General features: G+C 40.3%; 1 protein-coding gene across 3 annotated transcripts in view; it reads left to right on the top strand.

The window, feature by feature from the left end:
- The window catches only part of gria4a (glutamate receptor, ionotropic, AMPA 4a), a gene marked incomplete at both ends in the record, with an annotated part of 100,109 nt that extends 73,759 nt beyond the window's left edge, over positions 1 to 26,350 (top strand). The window contains 5 exons of one of the 3 annotated variants that reach the window (XM_083985300.1): positions 9,207 to 9,405; positions 14,303 to 14,550; positions 18,296 to 18,410; positions 22,433 to 22,570; positions 26,186 to 26,350. In XM_083985300.1, coding sequence (XP_083841426.1) covers positions 9,207 to 9,405; positions 14,303 to 14,550; positions 18,296 to 18,410; positions 22,433 to 22,570; positions 26,186 to 26,350 — 865 coding nt within the window. Of the gene's footprint in view, positions 1 to 9,206; positions 9,406 to 14,302; positions 14,551 to 18,295; positions 18,500 to 20,679; positions 20,795 to 22,432; positions 22,679 to 26,185 lie in introns of those variants that run through there. The other 2 variants (XM_083985301.1, XM_083985299.1) reach the window with 2 other exon arrangements.
- Between the last annotated feature and the right edge of the window lie 215 nt (positions 26,351 to 26,565).

Raw genomic sequence — 26,565 nt, forward strand, 5'->3', positions numbered from 1 at the left:
TGCCTGGGCATAGCATTTAATCAGCCTCACCTCCGCCCCAGCATCAACCTATAGCCACTGATTGTAGTGAAGGAGTCTGAGGGAAGGAAAAATTGTAATCATCACTCCCTGGGCTACATTCCTGCTGCAGGGAGCGATGGGCTTTGACCGACTTGCTCGGACATCAAACACGTACTCGCATAAAAACCATTCCTCATAAACTGACTGACTGAAACGCCAAAGTAATGACACAATTTATAATTACACACGAAGAGGCAGAAAATTCAAAAGAGGTCATGTTCAAAGAGTTAAATTAACTTGTTCATTAGATTAATTGATGAAGAAATTAAATAAGCCTGCAGACCAGGCTTTCTGCCATAAAAACCATGTGATGGATGAGCCTCCACTGTAACACTGTGCTTGGCAGAAACACTAGATCATGTCCTTAGAAAGGGAGACGTATCATGCATATCATCATGTCATATCATCTTTTTCTTTCCCCTTCTGTACATTTCCTTTAATCTCCCGTGCCTTTGTTCACCTTTGCAGGCAGGCAAAGTCATAATGCCAACTTCACTGACAGCAGAAATGTGCTGTAGCTCCAACAAAGACAAAGATATTATCAAATCAGACATATCCCCGCTGACCAGGCAAGTCCCTCGAGTTTCTGAACCAACTGAAATAACCAATATTTCACATTTTATTTTGTATTAAGAAAATAGACTCACGTTTACTTTTAAACCATTAAACTGATGTCATATGAGTTTGAATACCATCAAAGTAAAAATGAGCTTTTATTCATTCTTTATTCTACAGTAGTCCTGTGACCAGCTGATTTAAGTGGTGTTAATTGAGATGTGAATACTGTTGATACCCACTACACCTCCTGATCTGAAAACACTCTGTCCTCTGCTGTGCTGCAACTGCTGCAGTATTGAGGTTGACTTTTACAGTGCAGGTGGGAATAAATAGAAAAGGCAGCCTATAGGAAGATAACTTATTGTCTATTATATATGTTGACTTCTGAAGCATCTGTATGTGTATTCTTTACAGGCTCTCTGGTTAGCTATTTACGTTGTATTGGTGTTTTCCTTAGAAGTACGCATCCTCCTCTTGTATTATATGTCGTCTCTGTCTTATAACCTTCATGAGCATCTGTCGGCCAACTGGTCCATATGTTTAGACTTAATACACTGTGTATACCGTATGTGCATTTGAGGATGTGTGTGTTGTGTATTGAGCTTCCATTGTAGGTCCATTTATATTCAGTGTGGGTCCCTCTCTCCTTGCTGCAGTCATCTCTGCAGTCTGGGAGACACAGTGTAACACACTCATTCTGAACTCTCTGTCTGTCTGTCTGTCTGTCTGTCTGTCTGTCTGTCTGTCTGTCTGTCTGTCTGTCTGTCTGTCTGTCTGTCTGTCTGTCTGTCTGTCTGTCTGTCTGTCTGTCTGTCTGTCTGTCTGTCTGTCTGTCCATCTGGCATGTCTGTCTGTCCGTTTCATGAAACACATCAAACATTTCTTTCTCTAAGATGTATACATGCTCTGTCAAGCAGAAGGTAATGGCAGGCAGGCAGGCATAAGCACATTCACACACACTCACACACATTGTCAGAATGACCTTGAGGTGGCATTTGCACCACCCACCTGTCATCTTTTACGTAAGCCCAGGCTAGTGGGACCCTTATATCAGTGATTGGCCCAGTCGCTGCACGAAAGGGAGGGAACAAAGTGATTGACAGTTAGGTGATGAGGCTGGAATTTCAAAAAAAGTGGAAATAAATAAATTGCAAAATAAGTGACAGGATGTACACTGAGAGCGACCAAGAGCAAGTGCAGGAGAGAGGGGCAGATAGATAAAGTGATCACCAGTGAACATCCCAGAGGGATTGGATCTGTCTCTGTCAATAAACATCTGAAATTACAGCTCTCTTCTCTATGTGTGTGCTTGTGTGTGCTTGTGAGTGTCATGTGTAAGTATTGAGTAAATGGCTGTGGGTGTGTTGAATAGTTAATGGTAGCAACAGATCCAGCTAATGGCATGACTAACTAACTACAGTGGAGCACTGAGGCTTACTCGCTTATTAATGATTACTCTCAAGGTCACTGAGCAAAATCCAGTCAACCCAGTCCTTACACTTTTTTTAGTACAATAAATCTTATTAATAATCCTTTCACTGTTCTACTCATGCTGGGTGTCTTCTTTTCTACTTCACCTTCATGATCCCGCTTATTGTTTTATTTTATTATGCCTTCCATTATCTGCCTGTTGCACCTTTAATCTTTAATCTGTTCATCTGATTTGCTTTCATGTGTGTCTGTTTGCCTTTATGCCCTTTGTTCTGCCTCAATCTACCGTTGAGTCTCTCTGGCTGTTTCAATCAATCAGTCAATTTACTTTGTTTCACACCCGTGTTATATATATAAGCGAACGATAAGAGAGGTAAAAGATGAGGAGGAGAATGAGGAGAAACTTTCTCAGTGTCCCTCTGATCCTCTATTGTGTCCTGATCAAACATTCACGCTTTGATTTCCCAAAACATCAGACACACTAGTAAGTGACAAACTCAGAATTTATTAACATATCTACAATCTTCACTTGATAAACCATGACTTGTTTGCTCCCCAATCGCAGAACAGCAGAAAGTGTTGCATTTCCCCTGTCAGCAGGCCTTAACAAACACGGAAATGAGTTTTTAACAAGCTCATGATTTGCATAATCAAATGGAACGCATGCCACCCATGATGACTGGTGTGTCCGAAATAGTTTGAAAATATGATTTCATCACTTTTCTTGGAGGCAAGGAAAGGTTATTTATGTAGCTCCATTCAAACACATGGGAATTCAAAGTGGTTTACTGAGGCATAGAAATACATTAAAAATAGACATTAAGAAGACATTAAAATTGCATTTCAAAGACAATAAACAGAGAAACAAAAGCACTTAAATAACAATAAAAACAGAACCAAAAGCAATGAAAATAAATACATTAAAAAAAGATATTCAGAAGACATTAAAATTGTATTTAAAAGACAAAAGAATGAAATAAAAGTTACAGCAAAGTAAAATAGCCAAAATATTGCAATAGGAGGACATTACAGTACTGTAAAATGGCATTGAATAAACAACAAAAATACAAAAACAGGCAAATGACATATGTAGGTTATTGTAATGCCACCGTAAATAGTAGCATTTTAAGCCCTGACTTATGTAACTGAGCTGATGGTGGCAGCAAAACTTAGGTAGCATCACAGAAAAAAATATCAACCAGCTGGATTTTGCAAGTATTTGGTCATTAACTAAAATATTGCACAATTTCAATTTGTATGTGCTGAAAGGTCCTTCAAATGAATTGACCTAATGCTAAGTAGACTAAGTATCTGATATTCTAATAATTTGGCGAATAGTTTTATGTGGGGACAGTGCCATGGTTAAGATTTGGTTTTGTCAGGTTACAGCAATAAATAAGTGGTTAAGGTTGGTGAAGGACTGTGGTCACACTGTTGGGAGACAAGGAGCGAACATGGCTCTCTCACACATTGACGTCTGATGTCTTGTTGACTCTTCCATGCAGCCGACCCCCTCTCAACACAGACTCTGTCATTCTACAATAACATCACAGTAACGTCTCCTCTGCAGTGCACATACAATTACTACAGCCACCAGAGGACTTGGTTAGTTGAAGGGAAACATATGTTTTGGGACTCTTGCTTTATCGTCTCATTCTGTTGTTTGTCTTGGGGGGACAGTCTTGATAAGTTAGGGAATCAACATCCAACAATTGTTTATTCAGTTGTTGGTGATGTGTGTGTGTGTGTGTGTGTGTGTGTGTGTGTGTGTGTGTGTGTGTGTGTGTGTGTGTGTGTGTGTGTGTGTGTGTGTGTGTGTGTGTGTGTGTGTGTGTGTGTGTGTGTGTGTGTGTGTGTGTGTGTGTGTGTGGCTTTGCTGTGGCAATGGTGTCAGCAGGTATTCCTAGAAGATTGCGATGATCATACTGACAAAACGCATGATCTGAAGAATTAAGTAGAGAGTTGTACTACATGGAACATCTCTGTCTTCCATAAGGTCTAATAGAGATTTAAAAAAAGAAAGCATTTGCAAGACGCATGCACGCACTTATGTTAGGTCCACTGTATGACAAGAAATTGCATAGCTCAGTGCTGTGTGTGTGTGTGTGTGAGTGTGTGAGCGAGAGAAAGAGGAACAGCATGCCATTAATCTTTCACACAGAGGATTGCAGAGGCAATCTGTTGGCTATCATAGATGATACATGACCCGCTATAGAACGACTCGCCTGTTGCATACCAACACACGCCACACAACTACACACACAAGCACCACACACAGTGCCTTACACTGCCTCAAATGCTCACTCACACAGGCATAAAAAAGAATTCAAAATCAAGGACGTCACTTCTGAAGCCCACCCATGACTGTGCGTACTATGAAATTGAATCCTGACGGCACCACTGATATACACCACAATGCATAGGCTGTGTGCTGAACAGCAGCAAAGGGTATGTGCACAAATGAGCACGCACTCACACTCTTACTGTACATATCTCATCCGAATCAAACACGCTCCATTGGCCTTTGGTGGGTAAACGTGTTCTCCAACTTCACTCCAAGGCCAAACACTGGTTAACACACACACACACACACACACACACACACACACACACACACACACACACACACACACACACACACACACACACACACACACACACACACACACACACTCAAAAACAAATCAAGGACACACATTTAGAAGGAGACATGCTGTTCATCATGTTGTCCTCAACCAATCCATCTCTCTATTCTCTGCAGTGTAGTTGTCATGACCCCAGAGATATGTAGCCGTTTTACTGTAGATGCTCTGTCTTGGATTAAACATCCCAGTCAGTTATATGCAATATGGGTGAGATCTGGTTTTATGTACAATATCTTTTTTTTCACCAGCATATGTTTTTGCTCTGAAATCCTTACCTGAACTTTCAGGAACATGCAGGAACACCTTAAAAAGAATAAAAAGATGTGGATTTTTTTTATAGCCCCTATTTTTTGCAAGCAAGTTGTGGATGTTTCATCTCTGGTTAACTGAGTCTAAAGTAATGTTGTCTCTATCCAAAACAAATTGTTGTGAAAATGCACTATAGCCTACTGTAGGCATTCAGTTGCTGCTGCAGGAATATTTATGGACCTAAGAAATTCATCCATCAAGCAGATATCCTCCAACAAAACACAGCTAGAAATGCAGTTGCAAGAACGCAGCATGTTTGTTTTTGGGTGACCGCTCCAATCAGCTGATGAACACTGTTTGCATGCAATTTATTTTTCTCACGTAATTTGAGTTTTCAACTAGCATATGAAGAGAACAGTGTGGCAACACCAATACAAAAAAAGACACATGTAAACAACAAAATACGGAATAAAATAACAAATAATAAATATTTTGGCCAATTTCTGGGAACAGCTTTCTTACTTTGTACAACTTTGGTCGGGTAGAGGTGCTGTGATGTTCTCTCATCACAGCACCTTCACTGTTCCCAAGATAAACCAAGTATTTGGGCTGGCGCATCCCAGAATATTTTTAACAAGTGCACTTACAATTCCCCAATATAGACATATCTTTGTACATTTCAATAAAGTGTTGTTTTGCAGCAAGCTTTTTATTTTGGGAGTTATGCTATAATAAAAAGGTTAAATTCTTTCAGCAAAATTCCCTCTGTGCTCATGAGTCTGTGGGTGTAGCATTTCAAGTACACTGATTTCTCATACTTAACAAGGTTTGTGTTCGAAGTTTGTTCAGTTGGCTTTTGCACACATACAAAAAAATAATTTGTGAAGCTTTGTGTCGCTGCTGTAGCCAAATTTAAAAAATCTTACTTTATTCATCCAAGTCAAAACGAGTTCATTTACACAGCAGTTGTTTTTAAAAAAATGTTTCTGCTTTTCTATTAAAGTCTGTCTGCTTTTCAGTCCAAAAGCTTAGAGGGGTTGCAGTAAAGTGTTTCCAGAATACTCCCTGAACCCTGATGACGGGAAACGCTGTAGCTGCCCAGTGCTCCCAGTGTGAGCAATGGGTCAGAAACAGAGGACACATCTCACTTAAATGATCAATAAGGCAGATTCCTTACATGTTACAGGTTTCTCCCAAAATGCAATGTACACAAATCAATGCAACTGCCCTCTGCCTCAGCAGTTCATGAGGCAATAACATGAACATACAAAGCATTAGGGTACACACAGGGGACTTTTGAATCTTCTCTCCGCCTCTCCATTTTTGTCTTTCTCTCTCTGTCTGTGCTCTGGCCATCGGTCTCTTTTGCTTTGCCATGCATTTATCCCCCCTTCTCTTTTGGATGTCTGCTCACTCCATCAGGTCAGATTAAAAACGCTGTCACAGCTCATTTAGCATCCAACCAGTCAGATCACATGCCCCTGCTGTCCTCTGTAGGAGACCCTAAGAAAGCTATGAAAATGAATGTCTAATATGGCAGCCTCATTCCTTCCTTCCCTTTTTCTTCTTCTTCACCTTCTTGCACGTCCTCCTCCTTCTTAAACACTGTCATGGTGATCATCTTGTTATTTGGAAATGCAAGACAAACATATTATTTAATCTTTTGTCATTATAACCAGCCTTTCCATTGATAACAGCAACCAGCTTTCAATCAGAGCTAGTCCTTTAAATGTTTTTAGTCTTTAGTCTCCTGACCATTGCTTTAAAAAAAGTTTCTTTGGTCTCGTAATAAATAAAAACACAACCTAACAACTTCTTCTCGGGGGAATTCATTACAGTATACGCCAGTTTCATTAATTCAGGTAAACAGATCAATGCCTCAAGGACAAACACTATCAATTCATAGGTGAGTGTGTGCGTATGTGTGTGTGGGAGGATTAAGAGGTGCGCTGGCTTTTGAAGAGCAGCAGAATGCGGAGTTGCTCCGAAAGGTGACAATTTATGCCGAGTCAGGCGTCACTGCACCTCTCAGCTACCTCACTGCTCTTTTCTCTCTCCAGCACGCACTCCTTAAAACCCAACTCACCCTAAAAATAACTCACACATTGCTGCTTTCACATCAGAGTGGAGGTCATCACCAAGCAGCTACCTGTCCAAGGAAGGTTTGGCCGTATTTTTTGGATGCATGTATGAGGATATGAACAAAAATGTAGGGATGAACCTTACATGGTTCTGCAGTTTATTTCAGCCCTGCTAAGACCCAGTATACACTGTCTGCCCAGCACCAGACCATAGACAAAGTTGGCAGCTCACAGGTGAACACAGCGGAGACTTACTGTACCACATAAAAAACACACACAAAAAAACAGAGCTACAAGGGAGGGAACAATAGACTCTCATTTGCCAAGGAGCCAGAAACTTGAATCCAAATTAATACTAATGTATTTGACTCTGTAGATGATCTGGAGGCATGACAAATCAACTTGAAAGATGATAATATGACAGTGTTTTCATGGTGTTAACAGTGTTTACAGCCAGAGATTCAGTCTTGATTCAGTCTGGTCCTCTCCAGACATCTACAACAACTTCCTCATTAGGAAATCTGGATCAGGCCTTATGCCCCGCCCACCACATCTGCGTGTGTTACTGTAGGTGACACAGTGTTGTCAACATGATTAGTGGAGAAAATGTCGCAGAGACTCAGCCACGTTTGAGCTTCAGTCAGACAAGACTCAGGAGTTTTGGGGCAGTTTATTGTGCACCAAAATTGCTAACTAGAAGAGTTATTGTTTGTTTGTTAGCTTATGACTTGCAGTGGTTGACACAGCTGTTAGTGGCTTTTGCTAATGAAAACTCTCACTCTTTGTACTGACACGGACGATGTGTTTCCAGGTAGTTGGCAGGGGGAAACATCAGAGAGACTCAGTTATGTGTTTGAGCCTCCGTCAGGCCCAGACTCAGATGAGGAGCGTGTTGTGCACCAAAGTCTGTGACTAACAAACACATCAAAACAATTAGTGAGTTAGCATCCTGTATGTTTCATGCTGTTAGTTGGCTTGCAACTGGCAGTGGGGGACAAAGTGATTGTCTCAATAAAACTCAAGTTTTCTGGTTTACTGTATCAATATTCTAATACTGTATTGAAACAAATATTTTTTCTATTTATTTTATTTTTTTCAAATATTTTTGCTAAAGCTGTTTTATTTCTTACATGTCAACTGCTTTTGGTTTTCATCTTCCATTCATCTTATAATTTTTTTTATTTTTATTTTTTTTTTATTTTTTTTGGGGGGGGGGGGGATTTTACACCTTTCATTGACAGGATAGTCGGAGAGAGACAGGAAATGGGGAGACAAGAGAGAGGGAATGACATGCAGCAAAGGGCAGCTGGGGGAATTGAACCGGGGCCTCTGCAGCGATGACTATAGCCTCTGTCTATGGGGCACTTGCTCAACCCAGTGAGCTACAGTATATGGCACATTTATCTTGGAGTTATTTAATCATGTTAACTCTGTATACAGGAGGCCTATGTGTAAAGATGTTTGGGGGATACATGCTGTAGAGATCATGGAGATGATCAAAATGTTATGGTCTTTTATTGACCACAGCGATCAAAAAGAAACCCAACATTGCTCCACCTTCTCACATCTTAGTGTCCTTCTTTTCTAATATGGTCACTCTTGCTTGCTCTCCTTCTTTCTTTACTCTGTAAAAACAAGTCCATGTAAACAAAGTGAATTGCCACTTACTTTGGTGCTTCTGTTCACAATTGCTAGATAAAGGAAGTAAACATGGAGGAACGGGAAGGTGAGATGAGGATTGGAGAGATGGAGGCGCACCCTGATTACAATCTGTTTCATGTAACCTTTGTTATTGTTGGTGCTGAATTAGTTTGAGGGTTGAAAGACAATTACCTTGGCAGCACTGTCTTATTCAGAGTCATGCACACTTTGGTGCTGAAAATGCTTTGTTACCCTGCAGTGTGTTGTGTTGCTTATCTCTGATTCAGGAGTTAGCCTTAATTGTGTTTCCTCCCCTCTCTTTTTTTCCTTCTTTCTTTCATGTTCTTTGTATCCCTTTATCCTTTACTCTCTTCTTTTCCTTTGTCTTTTTCTCAACATTGTTCTAATTTCTCATCTGCAATTCCTTCCCCTCATCTCCCGAATCTTCTCATTCCTCATTACTTCCTTGTTAACCTTATGTATCTTTCCACCTCTTACTCCCATCATCTTTATCACCTCCACTCCACTGTCTTCTCTACAGGTCTCTGTCTGGACGTATTGTTGGAGGTGTGTGGTGGTTCTTCACCCTCATCATCATCTCCTCTTACACAGCCAACCTGGCTGCCTTCCTCACTGTGGAGAGGATGGTCTCGCCCATAGAGAGTGCAGAGGACTTGGCCAAACAGACAGAGATCGCCTACGGGACATTGGACTCAGGCTCTACAAAGGAGTTCTTCAGGGTATGGACTCCACACATTCTGCTCATTAACTTGATTTCTTCAGAGGTTTCAGGCTTTTACAGTGTTAAATCGAGGTAATTTGCTACTGAGCTCAAGCAGAAATGTCTCAGAGGACCAGGAGGACAATATTCATCCTGCTGGGCCCTCTGTTCGTATTACTGTAAAACCTAACCTTTCATACACCGCCACCAATGTTCACACCACATTTGAGATCCTGGTCAAACAATCATCCAGATTGTTAATGATGAATTCCAGAAGATGTATTTATAAGTGATGTGACAGTGATAGAACCGTAACATATTACAAAATGTAGCATTGCCATGGCAAAAGTTGGGTAAAAAGAAAATGTTATAAGGGCATGGAAAAGACATTAATGCCTCCATTAGGCATCAGTGATACTCAAAATGAATTTTTGGTGAAAAATGAGAAAACTCCACTGTTACGTTACGTATATATCTCTGGTTCTTTCAATGGCATGATGGTGCAGGATAATATATCCAGTACATTCACTAGAGAATTTCTCTGTGCTTTGCTTGCTTATATCTTTTACCTTCTTCATTTCAGTAAGCATTACAGCAAAAGGGTAACATGGAGATATGAACGGGAATATAAAAGATCTTGTGGCAGCGTAAACAGTGTTGGTAAATCAGGAAGAAACACTTTAAGTTACTTCTGGAGTAAATAAGCAGTCAGAGAGCGGAAGCAAATAATGTATGAGGGAGGTGTTGTCTCCTTTTCTGAAGCCAGACAAAAGCTCAGCAGAAGATTTCTGCCCTGACTGTGGGCGGAACAAGGACGAGTGACTAATAACGGTGTAAAGCGATTTACAATAGTCCAGGTGGGAGGAGAAGAATGAATGGTTGACTCTCTCCTCATCTTGAACTGAGAGAGACTTTAACTTTGGGAATGACGTTATGATGAAATGTCTGCTTTTCACTTTGCAGTGAATTTGTTTATAAAAGTTGACTTGATCCAAGTTTACACTAAAGTTTTAGAGGAATATACTGGATAGGAGGAGGGGCCAGGTGGAAATTTGATTGAAACTCTCAAACAATCATGATTAGAGTGGAACAGTGATTACTGACCATACCGATGTTACATTTACTGTAATCACTCTCCTAGCATTTCAAATAAACTAGTAATCATCATAATAATAAGTAATATAGTGCGGGGGTGGGCTCAATAGACAGAAGAGGTGGGTTTAACAGGAACAGAGAAAGTATACCACAGGGAGATGTAAACAATTAAAAAGCGAGAGGAAAATGACTGAGTGTAGTGAATTGACCCTAAGCAGACCTGGAGTGGCCTCCCCCAGTGACCTTTTCACCCATGTGGATTGCAATTGCATAAGTTCCCCATAAACAAACAAACACGCACACACACACAATGCTGATAAAGACAATTTTCTGCTGAGATGTGCAAAACACCTGCGTCATCATTGCATGTTCACAAACATATCTGCTCCATCATATTGTCTGTGATATATACAGAATTGATCGTGTTCTCAGGCATTATGTGTTGTGTCCTCACTAAGGGTTGTCCCCATGGACGTATACTCTATACAGACAGCTCCGTTCATTTGTTTATTTCAAACCACAACCAATACATGTTATGTACAATGCAACATATTCACATGTAAAACAAAAAAAACAAAACAAGCTCATCGGCACTGGCTTGGTAATTTACTGTAAATGGGATTTTGAGAAACACTGTAGACAAAATCAAGACTTGTAATTACAAAGCAAGACCATTTTCTTATACATTAACACAATACTGTATCTAAGCATGAAACAATTATAGATAGACGTCACTTACAGGTGATACCATGTATAACCATGAAGAACAGGAAGGTATTAAGCCAGCTTCAAATGTGACTGGGACACGTTTTATTGCTGGGGTCAATGGAAGAGCTACACAGAACAACCACTAGGGGGTGGCAACTGCAATACAAAAGATATCTGGTTCCACCACATAGTATATACATACTGTCTACAATTTACAGCTTTGTAAAAATGTGCAGTGTGTATCTGGGGATGCGGGGGAGGCAGGAGAGAGGAGGAGGGAGGTTGTAGCAGACAGTTTGTGCTTCTGTGAGCGGCTCTGGCATCATCAACATAACGAGCGGACTGAAATCTGTGGAGGGTGAAAAAGCAATTTACTCTCCCACAGCTGAGGGGGATTCGCCACCACCATTAATTATCTGTGTGTGTGTGTATGTGTGTGAGTGTGTGCGTGCGAGCGTGTTTTCAAACGGGCATGTATGCATATTCAACCATGTATGCACAGCCTGAGTGTTTACATATGTGCAGCGTGAGTGCGTTGAGCTCACATGAGAAACTTTGCGTGGTGATGTATATTTAAAAGTGTTTCCCATGGTGCAGATGCCTGAAGGTGACTTGCAGCGTCTATTTCCTCCTTCACAGCCTCACTCATTGTTAAAGAATCTGGAAAGAGTCGCACCGTATTGTCACACATCCATCCCTCCAAGGCCAGACGTTGCCTTACATGTGCACGGCCATCATCATCAACATCGCCGTCTCTCTCGCTCTGTCCACTACACACACATACACAGGCACATACATACAGTGCACAAAAGCAATGCACACACACTGCACACGTTTTGCTGGGGCAAGACAGAGAAGCTACAGTATAGAGAGCAAAATGTTAAAAATGATGGATGGATGAATGGATGGATGGAACTTGAGGAATGAAAATGATGTTAGTGCCAGAGGTGGAAAGAATTGGGATAATGAGAAGGTTTTTTTTTCTCTGCGGGACTAAAAGCAGAAAAAGAGAGGGAAAGGCGTAGGATGAGAGATGGGGGACTTGCTGGTCCTTATGGATGTGAATGACATTTTTATGGGATAGGTGTCCGTCACGCACTAACAACACACTCACATGTGCACACACACGTACACACCATCCCCAGGCAGTGGTTTCGGTGGCTGAGGCCATGGCTTGTCGCTTGCAGTGCAACAGAATAACACTTTATCACCAGGAGAGAAGGGGAAGAAAGAAACTTGACGCTTGTGGAGGATGACAGTTTGACTCCTCCACTTGTTATTTTCACTCTTGAGTACACACGGTCCACACACACACGCACGCACTACAATTCACACTCTAACATGTAAACTTGAAGATGGAAAAAGCAGATACACACACTGACGCTCACATACATGCACATATGCATGGTATATACACAATATAATACAATCTAATGCATCATAGCAGACAGATATCCACAGAAAAGCTCTTCAGTTAGAGCAGGTGACCAAATTCATAACTGCACAATCAGATCAGTGTGCCACCATTACAGTCATAAGCTCATTTGACGAAAGATTGATGCCCCGTTTGTCAAGGGAGCTGAAGTGTTACATTTTAAATGTGGTTATAAATGTCATTACATGCCGGAGGATCAAAATGGAAGATGGAAGACACAGCTCTCCATCAGCATCGTAATTTTATTCAAGGACTTTAAGAGTCAGAAGCCTCAGCAGTTTGCGCTACATCATAAGAAACTAGAGCAATAAATGAAATGCAGTAAAAACTCACTACCATACTGTTGTTTCTAGGGAAGAAGCATGGAAAAAGCACTTGTGTCTCATCAATAAACATTATTTGGTGCCACTGTGTCAGTGTACTGCACAGTGTGTGTTGTTGTTATCTCCTCAGCCCTCATATTTACATCTCAGATTTTTCTTATTCATCTCAGTAAAGATGACATGTTGATTTGAATAATCAAATATGTGGTTAGAGACGCTGCTTTGGGCACCACAGCGAGGTGTAAATGGCCATCCAGATCTAAACACACTGCATGGGTGCTTAAACAATAATGCACCAATCTTAAATGATAGCACTGCCATTGTTGAGCATATTTGTAAGGGTCAGCAAATTCCCCAGAAAGCCAAGAATGTGTTAGTTGGTTTCTCAAGACTTCATTCAATTCAATTCAATTTCCCCAAACCCTATCTGGGCCTTTCAACGGTTGATTTGGAAAATCCATTTTCAAATCGAATTTGAAAGTACAATTAGGAAATGGAAATCCAAATAGAAAATGGAATTGCCCTTTTAAAATACTGATTAAAAGTTGTATTTTCTAATTCAGTTTGCAAATTCATTTACAGTATTTATTTCTGTTTTTCACAATGCATTTTGAAATCGATTTTGAAATTTGGTTATTAATTTGGGAATTTAATAGTGGATTTTCTAAATGGTTGTTTTGAATGACTGTTTTAAAGTTGCTTTTTCAAATCCTTTTTGAAATTCCTCTTTTTAATTGATGTGTTCCCGGTGGTCCTCCATATATCTGTGGCTCTAGTTTTATTAAGGGCTAAATCCTCTATCATAAAAGCTGGACGCTGTAGTTTTTGGCAAACTTTATTCAGTCAGTCAGGAGTAACTGCTTCATTTACTAGGCACTATTTTCCGCAGTGGATTAATCCATGTTTGGCTGTTCAGTATTCACAGCACAAGACAGTTTTTGTGAGTCTGTACTCTACAATATAGAAACATTTTGATGATTAATCAATTCTCGTTTTCCTTTTTTCAATATATTTTCCAATAGTATGAAGAATATAGACTATCACCAATCATATTCTCATATAGGAACAAGCTGAGAGCTACTTAAGTGTCAGTTTTTGTCCAATTACTTGAATTGTGTTCAAAGGTTCAAGTGTCTTAAAACTCACACTGTGTTCTTTGCTTTGTGAGACCTCAGTCTATTTAGGAGGGACTATCTTTCTCTCAATCTGTCATCTTTTTTCCTTCAATTGAAATAATTTCTCTTCCCCTCACTTGACGTACAAAAACCATCATCCAGGAGAGAATCGATCCAAAATTATGCCTACTCGCTCCTAATTAACCTCTGCTCTGTCCTCTTCACCCTTTGCCAACCCAGAGGTCCAAAATAGCCGTGTACGAGAAGATGTGGTCGTACATGAAATCTGCCGAGCCGACTGTCTTCACCAAAACCACAGCGGAGGGTGTGGCGAGGGTCCGTAAGTCCAAGGGGAAGTACGCCTTCCTCCTGGAGTCCACCATGAACGAGTACACGGAGCAGCGCAAGCCATGTGACACCATGAAAGTCGGGGGGAACCTGGACTCCAAAGGATATGGCATTGCTACACCGAAAGGCTCACAGTTAAGGTGGGTGGAATAGTGTAACAATAGGAAACAGTAACAAAGCTGATACTGTACTATTGCTGCGATATTCCACCTACCCTGCTGTGCCTTTTATGCTACACCTAGATTAGCCTGTCACTGCTGTCAGGTGGAAACATCTCACCCACTAAAAATGGATTTAGTCAAATTTGATCTATTTTTTTCTCCTGCTATTAGTCATGAGGATAAATCAAACAGAATATAGAACCTGTGCAATCTATTCATTTATAATTGATTGGTTTTCACCTGGCAGCAGCGATATACATAGTGTGTTGAGTTGATAGATCATGTATTTCATCATACTTTTCTTCTCTTTTTGATTTTTAAAAATTCTTTCTCCTTCTGGCTCTCTTATTGTTTCTTGTTTTCTTTTCCTGACTCTATACTGCCATCTCTCTGCTAATTTAGAGCCTGTTAGCTCCATTTCTTGAGTCCCGTGTCACTGTCACGTGTCCATCCCTTTATGCTCATATCCATCCTCTCCTCCCTGTTGCTCCTTCGAGTGCTCTCTTTCTCCACAGGGCCACCTTACAGGTAACTCTGCCCATTTGTCCCTTGTCTCGTCCCTTTGTTCCTTTCATCCTTAGAAATGGTAGTCATAATGGTGTTGATGATGATGATGATGATTAATGATGATGATGATGATGATGATGATGATGACTATAGGATAGATTTATTAACTGAATATAACCGCAAGGAGGGGCAGAGCCTCAGACTGCTGCCACTACATCTAGGGCCACAAAGGGGAATTTATAGACGAGCAGGAAACTAAAAGTGAGAGATGGGAAGCAGAGGGGCCTGGACAATGGGGGGACTAGAAAGTAACCACAAAGATCCCATTCTAAAAATCCTGGATCACAAATAAAAAAAGTGAAATGTTATTTGAATTCTTAAAATAGTTAAATTGGTTGGTAATTGAACAATGCCAAATCAAAAGCCAAATCCCAGAGTCATCAGAGGTGTATGTTGTGTTTCTTAATAAGGACAATATAAAATGGAGGGATCAAATGAGAAAGTGAGTGAAAATACGTACGAACGTTGGTCCTTTTGTTTTGATTTTCCCCCAGCAGACAATTGTTTATCAGGCTTGTTACGTAACATGAGCCTAAAGCAACAGTCCCAATAGGCTTCACTGAGGTACAGTATGCCAGCAATGCAAAATCATTTCTCAGGTGACTGTGACAGCAGTATAGAGACTTTGTCTTCACAAAGTGACAAGTGCCTGCCGAGGGAAAATAATTGACTAAATTCAGTAAAGCCGACCACTTGCTCTCTCTTCTCTCCCTCCATCTCTCTCTGTCAGCATTTTAGATTTGCCTGATAAAAGGCAAAACTCAAACAGCGCATCAGCCTCACATCCTGTCTCTGTAACTTTCCCCTGTGTGTGGTGCAAACAAGTCTCACAAAAACCCAAGTCACTGTAGTTTATCCCCATGTTATTTCCAAAAATAGATGAATAAATAAAAAAGGTTTTTCCATTTATGGGGGAAAAGTGACAGACAGCGGGTGGATAGGTCCCTTTTTAAGCCCCCCTCAAAACACATTCCCGGGACTATCCACGGTTGTCTCTGGCTTCTCTCAATCAGTGGAAACCCGATCTACCTGGTGCACGCATGTGGCTGGGAGTGTGCACGTCGGGTGCGCCTGCCTCTCCTCTCGGTTGCACTAATGACAACGTTAATTTGACTTAATGATGATGATAAGAAGAGTGAATACACTGATGATTGAAACAAACGTTAGGAATGTATTCTTTCTGAAGTCTAGACACCTTTTGATATGATCGTTGATGTGTGACTGTTATTATTATGACTCACAGATATGTGAACTGTTTTTCATCCATACCTTTTCTGTTGATGAGATTAGTCATGGCCTGTAGCTCAGATCCCCCCCAGAGAACACTGTCTCTCTCTGTATCTCTTGATTATCTTTAAACCCACAGAGGCTTCCACGCCTTTCAATTAAGCATTGGCAAAATGTGAATACATATGTAAATAGTAAATTGAAAAGTGGTATTTTTGGAGCAGGGAGAGTGTTTTACTTACTTAGCATTTTTTTGAGATGAGATCAGACTTCCAGATAAGCAGGTGTACAGACAAAGGGGTAGACTAACAAACAAGCAGGCAGTAGCTGCAGTGACCTTTTTGTAGAGATTAGCCCAGCTGATTACAGCATCTCTTGCAAACAAAACAGTGGACAGGCAACTAGCAGGAGAAAAAAGGGGTCTTTCATAGGGTTGCTGTAAAAAGCAGAGATGTACTTAAAAAAGAGAGACAGGACAAAATGAATTTATGAAGGACACGCTCTGAATAAATTGAAAAAATCCATCAGCTCCCATGGCCATGTTTTATAGATGCTCTTGTTGACATTGCAGTGAGGAAACACATCAGGCAATCGAGAGGCACTCGGAGGAATACTGAAGTGTAATCATCAGTCCAGCTGATTGCAGTTCAAGTTTTGAGTCTCTATCTGTTTTACTATAGCTCTCAGATTGTATGTCTCAAAATTGGCATTGTTATCCAAATATTACATGACTTTACATAAAGGGTGTTGTGCTGCCATCCATATTCTGAACCTTACGCAGCAGTTTAGATTGAGTGTTACCTTCCAGAAAAACACGTCACGTCAGTACCACACAGAAAGCAACTTGGGGAGAAAATTTCTCAAGATAAATAATATCAGATCATTCTGTCATCTCCACTTCTCTGTTGAAGTTATTGTTGCACGGTGACAGAGTTGGAAGCATGGATCCTTTGAAGTGTGACTGATGTAGTGGAGTGCCACAAACATCTGACAGCAGAGTTTGTTTAAATGGCACAGCATTCACAAGGTTCTGACAAATCTAACTGAACTGACACAACAGACTAAAGATGGTCTAGTTATCTTTAGAAGCTGAGTCTCAAATAGACAACCCTTTCAAGCTCTTGAAAAATATTCACGTTTTGAGCTGTGTTACAAGGCAACCATCAAAACTGCTTTAGAAAAATAACCACAAAATGATTTTACCTTTTGTAATTGGTTGTAAAGTATCAGAAAGTATGTTTGGATAGTATTCTAACATGAGTTGCAGCTCCTCTCTTTATGAACGTGCCGTGAGTAAAGAGCTTAGATGAATACATGTGCACAAGCAGCATGAACGCCCAGTATTTAGCCCTGTGTCCCTGAAATTTGTTTTGAGGTCAATCCCTTCAGGGGTGTGAGCAGGAGGGCTGTAGGAAACAGGAGGCACGCCACGGCACGCACACACACACATACACACACACAGGCATACAGACAGCAGGAGGGGTGCATGAACACCATCAGCAGGCTACAGAGACCTGGTTAACACAATTTATACTAGCAATCTGACACTCACTGTGGAGCATCCTCTGTTAGTGCAATGCAGTAAAGAGAGTGGTAAAGGAAAGATGTGTAGAACAAATACCACAAAATAACAAAACGAATGTTAGAATGTGTGACATGGACAGAATTAAATATGGGTTAAAAAAAGTAGAAAGAAAGTCAAAGAGAAAGAGTAAGAGAGAGCGTTGTCTGGGGTGCTCCCCCCCCCCCACTAACCTAACTTTGTCCCTTCACCCCATCTGATTTGTCCTCCCCTTGCTCCCTGTCCTCCTCATTTCCCTCCCCCTCTTCTTCCTCCTGGCTGTGGTCCCCTCGCCCATCTTGTCTGTCTGTCCCTCCATCCTCTGCTCTGACCAAACTATTTTATCTGTCCCTCCTTTTTTACTTAAAGAAATGCGGTCAACCTGGCCGTGCTAAAGCTCAACGAGCAGGGCCTGTTGGACAAATTGAAAAACAAGTGGTGGTATGACAAAGGAGAATGTGGCAGCGGGGGAGGGGATTCCAAGGTTAGCCCTCTCTGTCTGCCCACCCCACCACTAGAGGACGGGGGCTGCTCACCGGCTAGGCAGCCTGCGACAGTCCCCGTCCTGGGAGAGTAACGCATGCATCTGCCCTGGGAAAGAGTCAAACAGCAAACAGGGAGGGCAAAAGTGACACCCTAAAATCCCCTGAGATGCCCTGCGGCTTCAAAAATAGGCACAATGTTGCATCTGTTGTCAGTGGTGTGTGCCTTTTTATGTAAAAGGTTCAGACTCAATGACAAAGGTACAACACTTTGCTTGTTGAGGTGCGGAGAAAGTGAATATTATATCCTGGAAGAACAGCAAAAATAATGAGATTTTGGAGAGAAATCAGTCATTTGTCTTTTAGAGACTCAAAGTGCTTTTTAAAAGATCAATATATTATATAAATTTATGTTGAATCATCAGAAAAAGAAAAAAATATACAATCATGCAGGGAAATGTGTCTAGTTTGCAGGTGAGTGCCTGCCAAGATAAATAAAGCACCCATCATAATAAATATTTCCAAATTTGATCTGGTTATGCCCCTCTGAAAGGACAGAGAGTGAAATAATGGGCGGATGGCTCAGTGATGAATATGTGGAAAAAGAAAGCAGAGCAGTTACTGCTGAGACAGGAATATTTGCCCCCTAGTGGCAGCTCTGGGGAGAGGAGCGAAAGGAATGAGAGGAAGACGTGAAACCGAACCTCATCACTCCACTGTTGCACAAGTGCACAGCAGACAAAACAGGTCTTAAAGTGTTTAATGGGAAAATGAGACCCAAGTGAAACTATACCTGCCTCTCAGATTCCCTTAGTCTCATGTTGACTCGAGGCAGAGGGAAGGATGAATAATTGATAGAAGCTGAATGCAATTACAGGATAAAGTTTCCTAGTTCTCCTGATCGTTTGTAGAGTTTCAACTGTTCTATTCGGGGTAGTTTCTCTCAGTGCAGTTTTCTGCTTTGTGTTGAAGAATCAAATATTTATACAGTTTTTGTTACTCTTAGGTCCTGAAAAATACTCGTCATCTCCTGTATGTTTAAGTAAAGCTGTAATTCGATTCAGTTCAATTCAAAGTTTATTATAGAATTTTACAACATTTGGAAAGGTCATTAAAGTGCTTTACGTGGATAAAAAGATACAAATTAAATTGACAGCAAGAATAGAACAACCATTAAAACATTAAAAACATGTAAAACAGGAATGTGTAACAGCATGTTGAAAGCCGTTGTAAATAAATGTGTCTTGAGTTTGGTATAGAGCCAGGTTGTCAATAGCACGACCTGGCTTTAAATCCTGCCCTCTACTTATTTTATCCAATAATAGCAAAGGTTTCGTCCAGTGTAGCTATAACCCATCTCATTTGTAATAGGCTAAAGCAAATCCCTAGACTGAGATGTGAAACCATTTGTCAGCCCACCCAGCTTCAAATCGTTTAACAGTGAGATAAAAGGCGTTTGTCACACTGATAATGCTAACACGTTGATGTTCTGGAAGTAGGCTTGTGTTTACCATTCCCCACCCCTCATTTAAAGTGCTAACGTGTGCTACATTAAAAGACTGCATGATGGCAATAATTTTACACAGGACATTTTACGTATTGGACAGATTGATACTGTGTCCAGTTTAGGCACTAGAGGGACAGTCAGGGCACAGCTTAAGTTATTACAATTCATTCGGAAAGGGCCTTGAGTGTCGGGCCGACCATTAAACTAACATTAGCATTCATCTACACTGCTAGTATAGCTTAAATGATCTTAGAGTAGTTTAAGAATTTATTAGGTAACAGTACAGTGAATCTGTAAAGGAGGGGACATGGGACCTGAGTGCAACAAGAAAAGATCATTCTTGTAAAAGGTTAGGAGCTTCCTCTGACCCTTAAAGAGTTTATGAAATCCACAGAGATTCAGACCTGTCTCAGTGCAGCTCACTCTCCCGGCTGTAGCACAGTGCTAGCCAGATGCCAATAGTCCTGGCTTAACAGTACATGCCTCTGGTTCAATTCAGGATTAGCTGGGGCAGTATGGGTGTGTTACCTGAAGTGACAAAGGTGGGTCCCACTCATATGTCTGTAGCTCGCCTTAGCTCCTTGCTCCCCCCAGCCCCTCCTCAACGAGCATACACACATGTACTCAGTGGGATCCATGCTAGGTCACTTAATCTAAACAAAACGTTTCTATGTGACTGAGCTGTGCTATGCAAATGTGAAATACCGTAATAACATAAAATAACATGACCTATGATGTTATTTATGTTATTTTTACACGCAAAGAACCCCGGTAAACCTTGCAGTTTTGAAACTGAGCGAAGCAGGCGTCTTAGACAAACTGAAAAACAAATGGTGGTATGACAAGGGAGAGTGTGGACCCAAGGACTCTGGAAGTAAGGTCAGTCTCACGCTGCTGCGGCCCACAGAACGCTAGCCTGAAATTCTCATCCTGAATACGCTCCAGATTACTGCAACTACTGTCTTAGAAATAGATTTTGAAACACCTTCTCAATTAGCCTGAAACATTTCTTGAATGTGCTCCAAAGTAGACTCTCTTTCCTATGTCTATTTTGATGGTGGACCACATTTATCTAAATCTGCATTAGAGTAAACTCAGATTCTTGTTCAGTTTCTGTAGCAATCTGTGGCAGTCCCATCTTCATTACAGTCAGCATTAGAACTCCAGTGTAAATTGTGATGATCATCAGCCAATTTCCACTCTCATGTTTTTGTTTTGATCTCATACACAGCCCATTTATGGTAACCTGTTACACATCCACCAGATGAAAATATATCTGTCTCTTTAAGCTTCAGTAACAGTAACTTGTTTGCCAATATTGGCTTTTGACTTAATCTTTGAAATTTAATGAGGAATAGGCTACCTATATATCTCTCTTACTTGAATGCTTGTTAATGCTTTATTTTACAGGTGCATGTTGTTTTAAATAATATCCTAGATAGCTTTCTGGGACAACTCTATTATTTGGTACTAATTATAGGTTAAATAGAATATTGCAAATTAATATTTAAGCTTTATGAATGTTCACAGTGCACATCAGGTCATCTCTTTAACTAAATAACTATTTCCTCTGGAACCAAATTGCATTGTTCTCATTCAGAAAGTTTCCTATGAAATTATTTGGAAATGACAGACCTGTGAAATAAAGCACCACCATGTTTAATATTAGCATTGCTATTACAGCTCATTTATTGTGCATATCTTGGCACTTAAAAACAATAATTACAATTATTTTAGTAATAGGAGTAGAAAAGAAATTGTTGGACAGTGGAAGTATTTAATTAGTATAAATAAAATGTAGGATATGGGAGTTGCTATAGATGTTTAACACAGACTGGAGCCTTTAAGTGTCAGCAAAAGTATTGTGAAATGCCATCACCACTCAGATTAAAGCCAGCTCTGTCATTTATTTAAAGTGATTTAGACCCTTTTTTTAACTTAAATTAGATATTGAATCAAGCTGTTTTTTCATGAATGTCTTGCAGTAGAAATGTAGTGTGCTATAGTTGTACTGACTGTTAGAGATAAGTAGGGTATATGTACAGTATGTAGAAGTTGTTGTGGTAACAGTAGTAATTGTAGCTGTAGAAGTAATGTGATTATTTGTAATACATAGATGTAGAAGTGCAGTAACAATGTAGTATGAGTAATTTGTCTGTTTTTCTCTGATGGTATCCACTTCTTTGTGTCTAATCTTTTCTACCTTATTTTCTCTGTCTGCTTTTTCCCACCTCTTTATCTGTGCTCTTACCCCTCCTCCATATTCTAACATCCTCCTGCTTTCTCTTCATGCTTTCTTCATGTCCTCTATCGTTCACTCCCCCCTCTCTCATTCTTCTCTCAATTATTTTTCCTTTTCACTCCACCTCCCTCCCCTCTGTAATCTTCTTTTCTATGCACCCACCTGAACTAACCAACCACCTTACCTCACCTCACCTCCCCTCAACAACCGTCCTTTAACTCTGCCAACACCTCCCTCCCCTCCCCTCCTCCCCCACTCTGGCTTCCTCTCTCCAGGACAAGTCGTCTCAGGCTCTGAGCCTGTCCAACGTGGCTGGGGTCTTCTACATCCTTGTGGGCGGCTTGGGCCTGGCCATGCTGGTGGCCCTGGTCGAGTTCTGCTACAAGTCACGGGCCGAAGCCAAGCGCATGAAGGTGGACCTTAGCCCCCCCCACTGCCCCAGCCCCTCCCCCAGCACCCAGAATCTAGCCACTTATAGGGAGGGGTACAACGTGTACGGCTCCGAGGGGGTCAAGATATAGGGGTAGGATTTAGAGGCTCCCATATAGGTGGGGTAATGGTGGTGTTGATCATGGTGATGGTGCTGTAGATTATTGTATTGTCAATGTAGCGGCTGTCGCAGCAGCCCCTCGCAACCGTGTTGTTCTTCATGTGGTGATGAGGATGTGGTCAAGCATTGTGGAACCAATGTAACATTTTACATTATTTTTTTGCCTGTTTTTATTTATTTATTTAGATTTTAGACCAATATTTTTCTTCCATTTTTTGGGGTTGAAATTTGCTTTGAGTTTTGTTATAACTTTTTTTTTTTTTTTATCATTTAGTACCTCACTAGATTGGGGTTAGCTAAGTAACCAAATATTTGGTTCCATCGTCTTTGGCTGCAGATGATGATGATGATGGTGATGATGATGATTATGAAGACAGTGATGGTGATGCTCTTAGTCAATGGCTTGACTAGGCACCTGCATTGTAATCTTAGATAATAATGGAAAAAAAATGATGAAGCAGGGATGTGCAACTCCAGCCTCAGGGTCTACCATTTGTATAATCCTTCAAGTTATAGATAATTGCATCATCAATTAATCTTCTGATTGTTTTAGCATTTATAGTTTCATCATTTGGTGATTTCACTTCATTTGTTTTGTCCGAACAAAACATACAAAAACTCAAACCGTTTTTGATGGCAAAAGAAACACACTCATATATTCTAGCATGCATTATAAAATGTCCAGGTTTTTGATGCTAACTTATAATGTTTCAGTATTTTCCTGGCTAAGCTATTAAAAGTTTGTAGGGATAGTACATTTATTCTGCTAAAAAGTTATGTGTAGTGTTTCTCATTAAAATCTGTAACTGCTCCTAGCTACAAATTAATTGGCTAAAATTAGTCATTACTGATTTGCATCTGACCAAATTGTTTTCATCCTTAATGTGATACGTAGATATATCTGCCAGAAATACACAGTGAGACAGTTTTATGCCTGGGTGTTCTGTCTTTCAACACAATTTCCATAACTGGATTTCTCAGTTACTTCTAGCAGCATCAAAAGTAAGGATGAAGTTATTTGTGAGGTTGATATGAAAGCAGAAAATAGTCAGTGTTTTTGGTGCTTGTTAAGTCAATTCAAACCAATTTAGGTGAGACATGGAGTTTTGACAGCTTAAGTTAAGTTTCTGTGTTCTGTGACTTTCTTTCCCAGTTGGAGATTTTCATCACAATTTGTGTCCTCCTCTTGAATGAGTCAAACTGTTGATTCAGTGGTTGAGAAAAAGTTGAGTAGAGAAATAGCTGAGTTTACTTATTGTCAGATCTAGGTCTGATTTGATTACATTTTTACCACTTTGTAAAGTGGTCATAAGAGGGTATCAAGTATTTACTATACACATGTACATTTAATTTACCAACTATACCAGTAAAAAAACCTAAAGCATCTTAGCCAGGATTTATTTTTACTGAAAGGACATTTCACAGCTATGATGGCTGAAACTCAGAACCATTGCCATTATGTATATACTGTATGTATAAATGTGTCATCCATGAAGCGGAGTTGTGCACCCCTGCTATCGATGCTCCACAGGCATTTTGACTTATTCCAGCCCCAACCACTTCAAAACAGCCCATCTATTTAATGTGAATACAGAGAAATAACAGTTGAATCTAACACTTCATATAGAACGGCTACTTAGTGATATTGTTGTAAAAAACATGACTCATGTTTATTGATAATGAAATTAACTGAAGCAATTAACTGAAGTGAAAGGAAACACTGGACCTCATTTTGGTGATAGGCTGAGCCAAGCATTCAGAGGCCCTATAAGTTTATATTTAAGGACCACCCTAAGATAATTAGCAGGTCAATACGGAGGATGCAAAAATAAAGATTGCTAAATGTGGTACACTAAATATTGGCTATTATCTGTTCAAAGATAATGGTACCAACTTGAGATGAAACACAAAGTCGAGATAAACCAATTTGAGAATGGAGCATTTGGCCTATACTCAGAAGCTATTCTTAATAGCGTTCCCTCCCTCACTGCAATGTGCTGTGAAACTCTCTGGACTTTTGCCATATATTTTTTATTTTAATCATCCAAAAGAGATTCAAGTTTCAATGATATAATACAAAACAATCTTTAAAAAAACATATTGGTTTCTTGAAAATTGTCTTAAATGATCATTTAGAGCAGTCAATTATATTGTTGTCTTTAGTTTTTAATTGAGGTGTACATCAAAGTGATAGCATTCACTGAAACAGAGGGAAGGACGCTTGTCTTACCAAACTCAGTTGGCTGTTTGTAGATGCTTATAAGGGCTATTTGTTTACAAAAAAATCGAATTGCTAAGTTTTAGAAATCAAATATGATATTTTATTTCCTAGCATCATTTACAGAGGTTATTCTGGCACATAGAAACACAGACTGAACTGAAAAATAAGAAACACAGAGTAGCCCATCTGTGTGAAGTGTCACCCGACTCTGAGCAGTATAGTCAGTCACTCCCTCTCTATAAATCTGAAACCTTGAATGAAAAAATCACTCCTTCATGTTTTCCTTTTGTCTTTTACCAAAGTCCTCACCTTCCAAATCCTATCCTTTCAAATCCTCACCTGAATCTGTCAGATTACTGAAACCCAAAACCCAGAAATGCATGGTCACCTATGAAATGCAGATGTCTACAACCTAAATCCTCTTATCCACCTTGTACGTGTTTGTTGGTTGTTGCCTGCTTTTTAAATTTACTTTTGCCTTCATTAGAACTGTGCTCGTATTTGGACAGTGTTATCGCCATAGTGAGATTTGAATGTGTACATGTTTGGGGTGCATTCACACCACACACACACACACACACACACACACAGAGGCATGCTGAGAGCGTAACTCACATGCTGCTGTAGTTTCATGGTGTTCCTTATCAACTGTTGGTGGCAGTAATGTTCTAACAAACATGGTAATGCACTGACAAAGCCGGGGAAGAAGACTTCTAGTAATTAAACATGGCAGCAAACAAGCTACAATGAAAAATATAAAAATTAGCTTTAAAAAATAGATATAAGGAATGATATGATATGCACTAATTTGCTAGGAACACAAAATAGATAGATGAAAAACAAGAAATCACAATTTGGCAGGTTTCCTGTATGCAATTTACTTCTAACTTTACGCTTTTGGGCTGCAGCCAATGATCTTGATGAGTAATTAATCAGTTCATTTTTAATGCAATGCTCAAAATTGTGATGATGAACATGGTACAAACATAGACATTTTATGGAATTGTTTTAACTACATACACAGTAAGTGTGATTGCACCCTCAGACTTTTCTACCTGTTATCGTATCGTGGGTACTGTGTGTGTACAGGCACATGCATGTATAAACGTTTTTAGTGCATGTGTTTGTATAGAAATGTCTTTACACAGATAGTTGCTTTTTTCTATGACTAGTTTCTATGACTATAAGATGATTTTTTTTCCAAACAAGCTCTCCGCTCTGCCATCTCTGTCCTCCTCTCCATCTTTCCTCATGTAGCTGTCGTTTTCTGAAGCCATGCGGAACAAGGCCCGTCTGTCCATCACAGGAAGTGTGGGGGAGAATGGCCGCGTCTTGACGCCAGACTGCCCCAAAGCCGTGCATGCTGGCCACGCCTCCCTCCGACACTCCGGCCTTGCAGTGGTCTCCTCTGGACTGCCCTGAAAACCAAAAACACCTGCCGTGCCTTAACGACACACAAACATACAGACTTCGGGAAGGACACACACACACACACACACCTACGCATACATACGTAACACGCACACACACATGGATAAAGTTACAGAAACTCAAATACAAATACTCAGACATAGAGATACAGAACACACCTTTTACACACTTGAACACACGAACACACACAGCGCATCATCATCTCA

This window comes from Trachurus trachurus, assembly GCF_905171665.1.
Source record: "Trachurus trachurus genome assembly, chromosome: 13".
In the NCBI taxonomy this organism is placed as follows: Eukaryota; Metazoa; Chordata; class Actinopteri; order Carangiformes; family Carangidae; genus Trachurus; species Trachurus trachurus.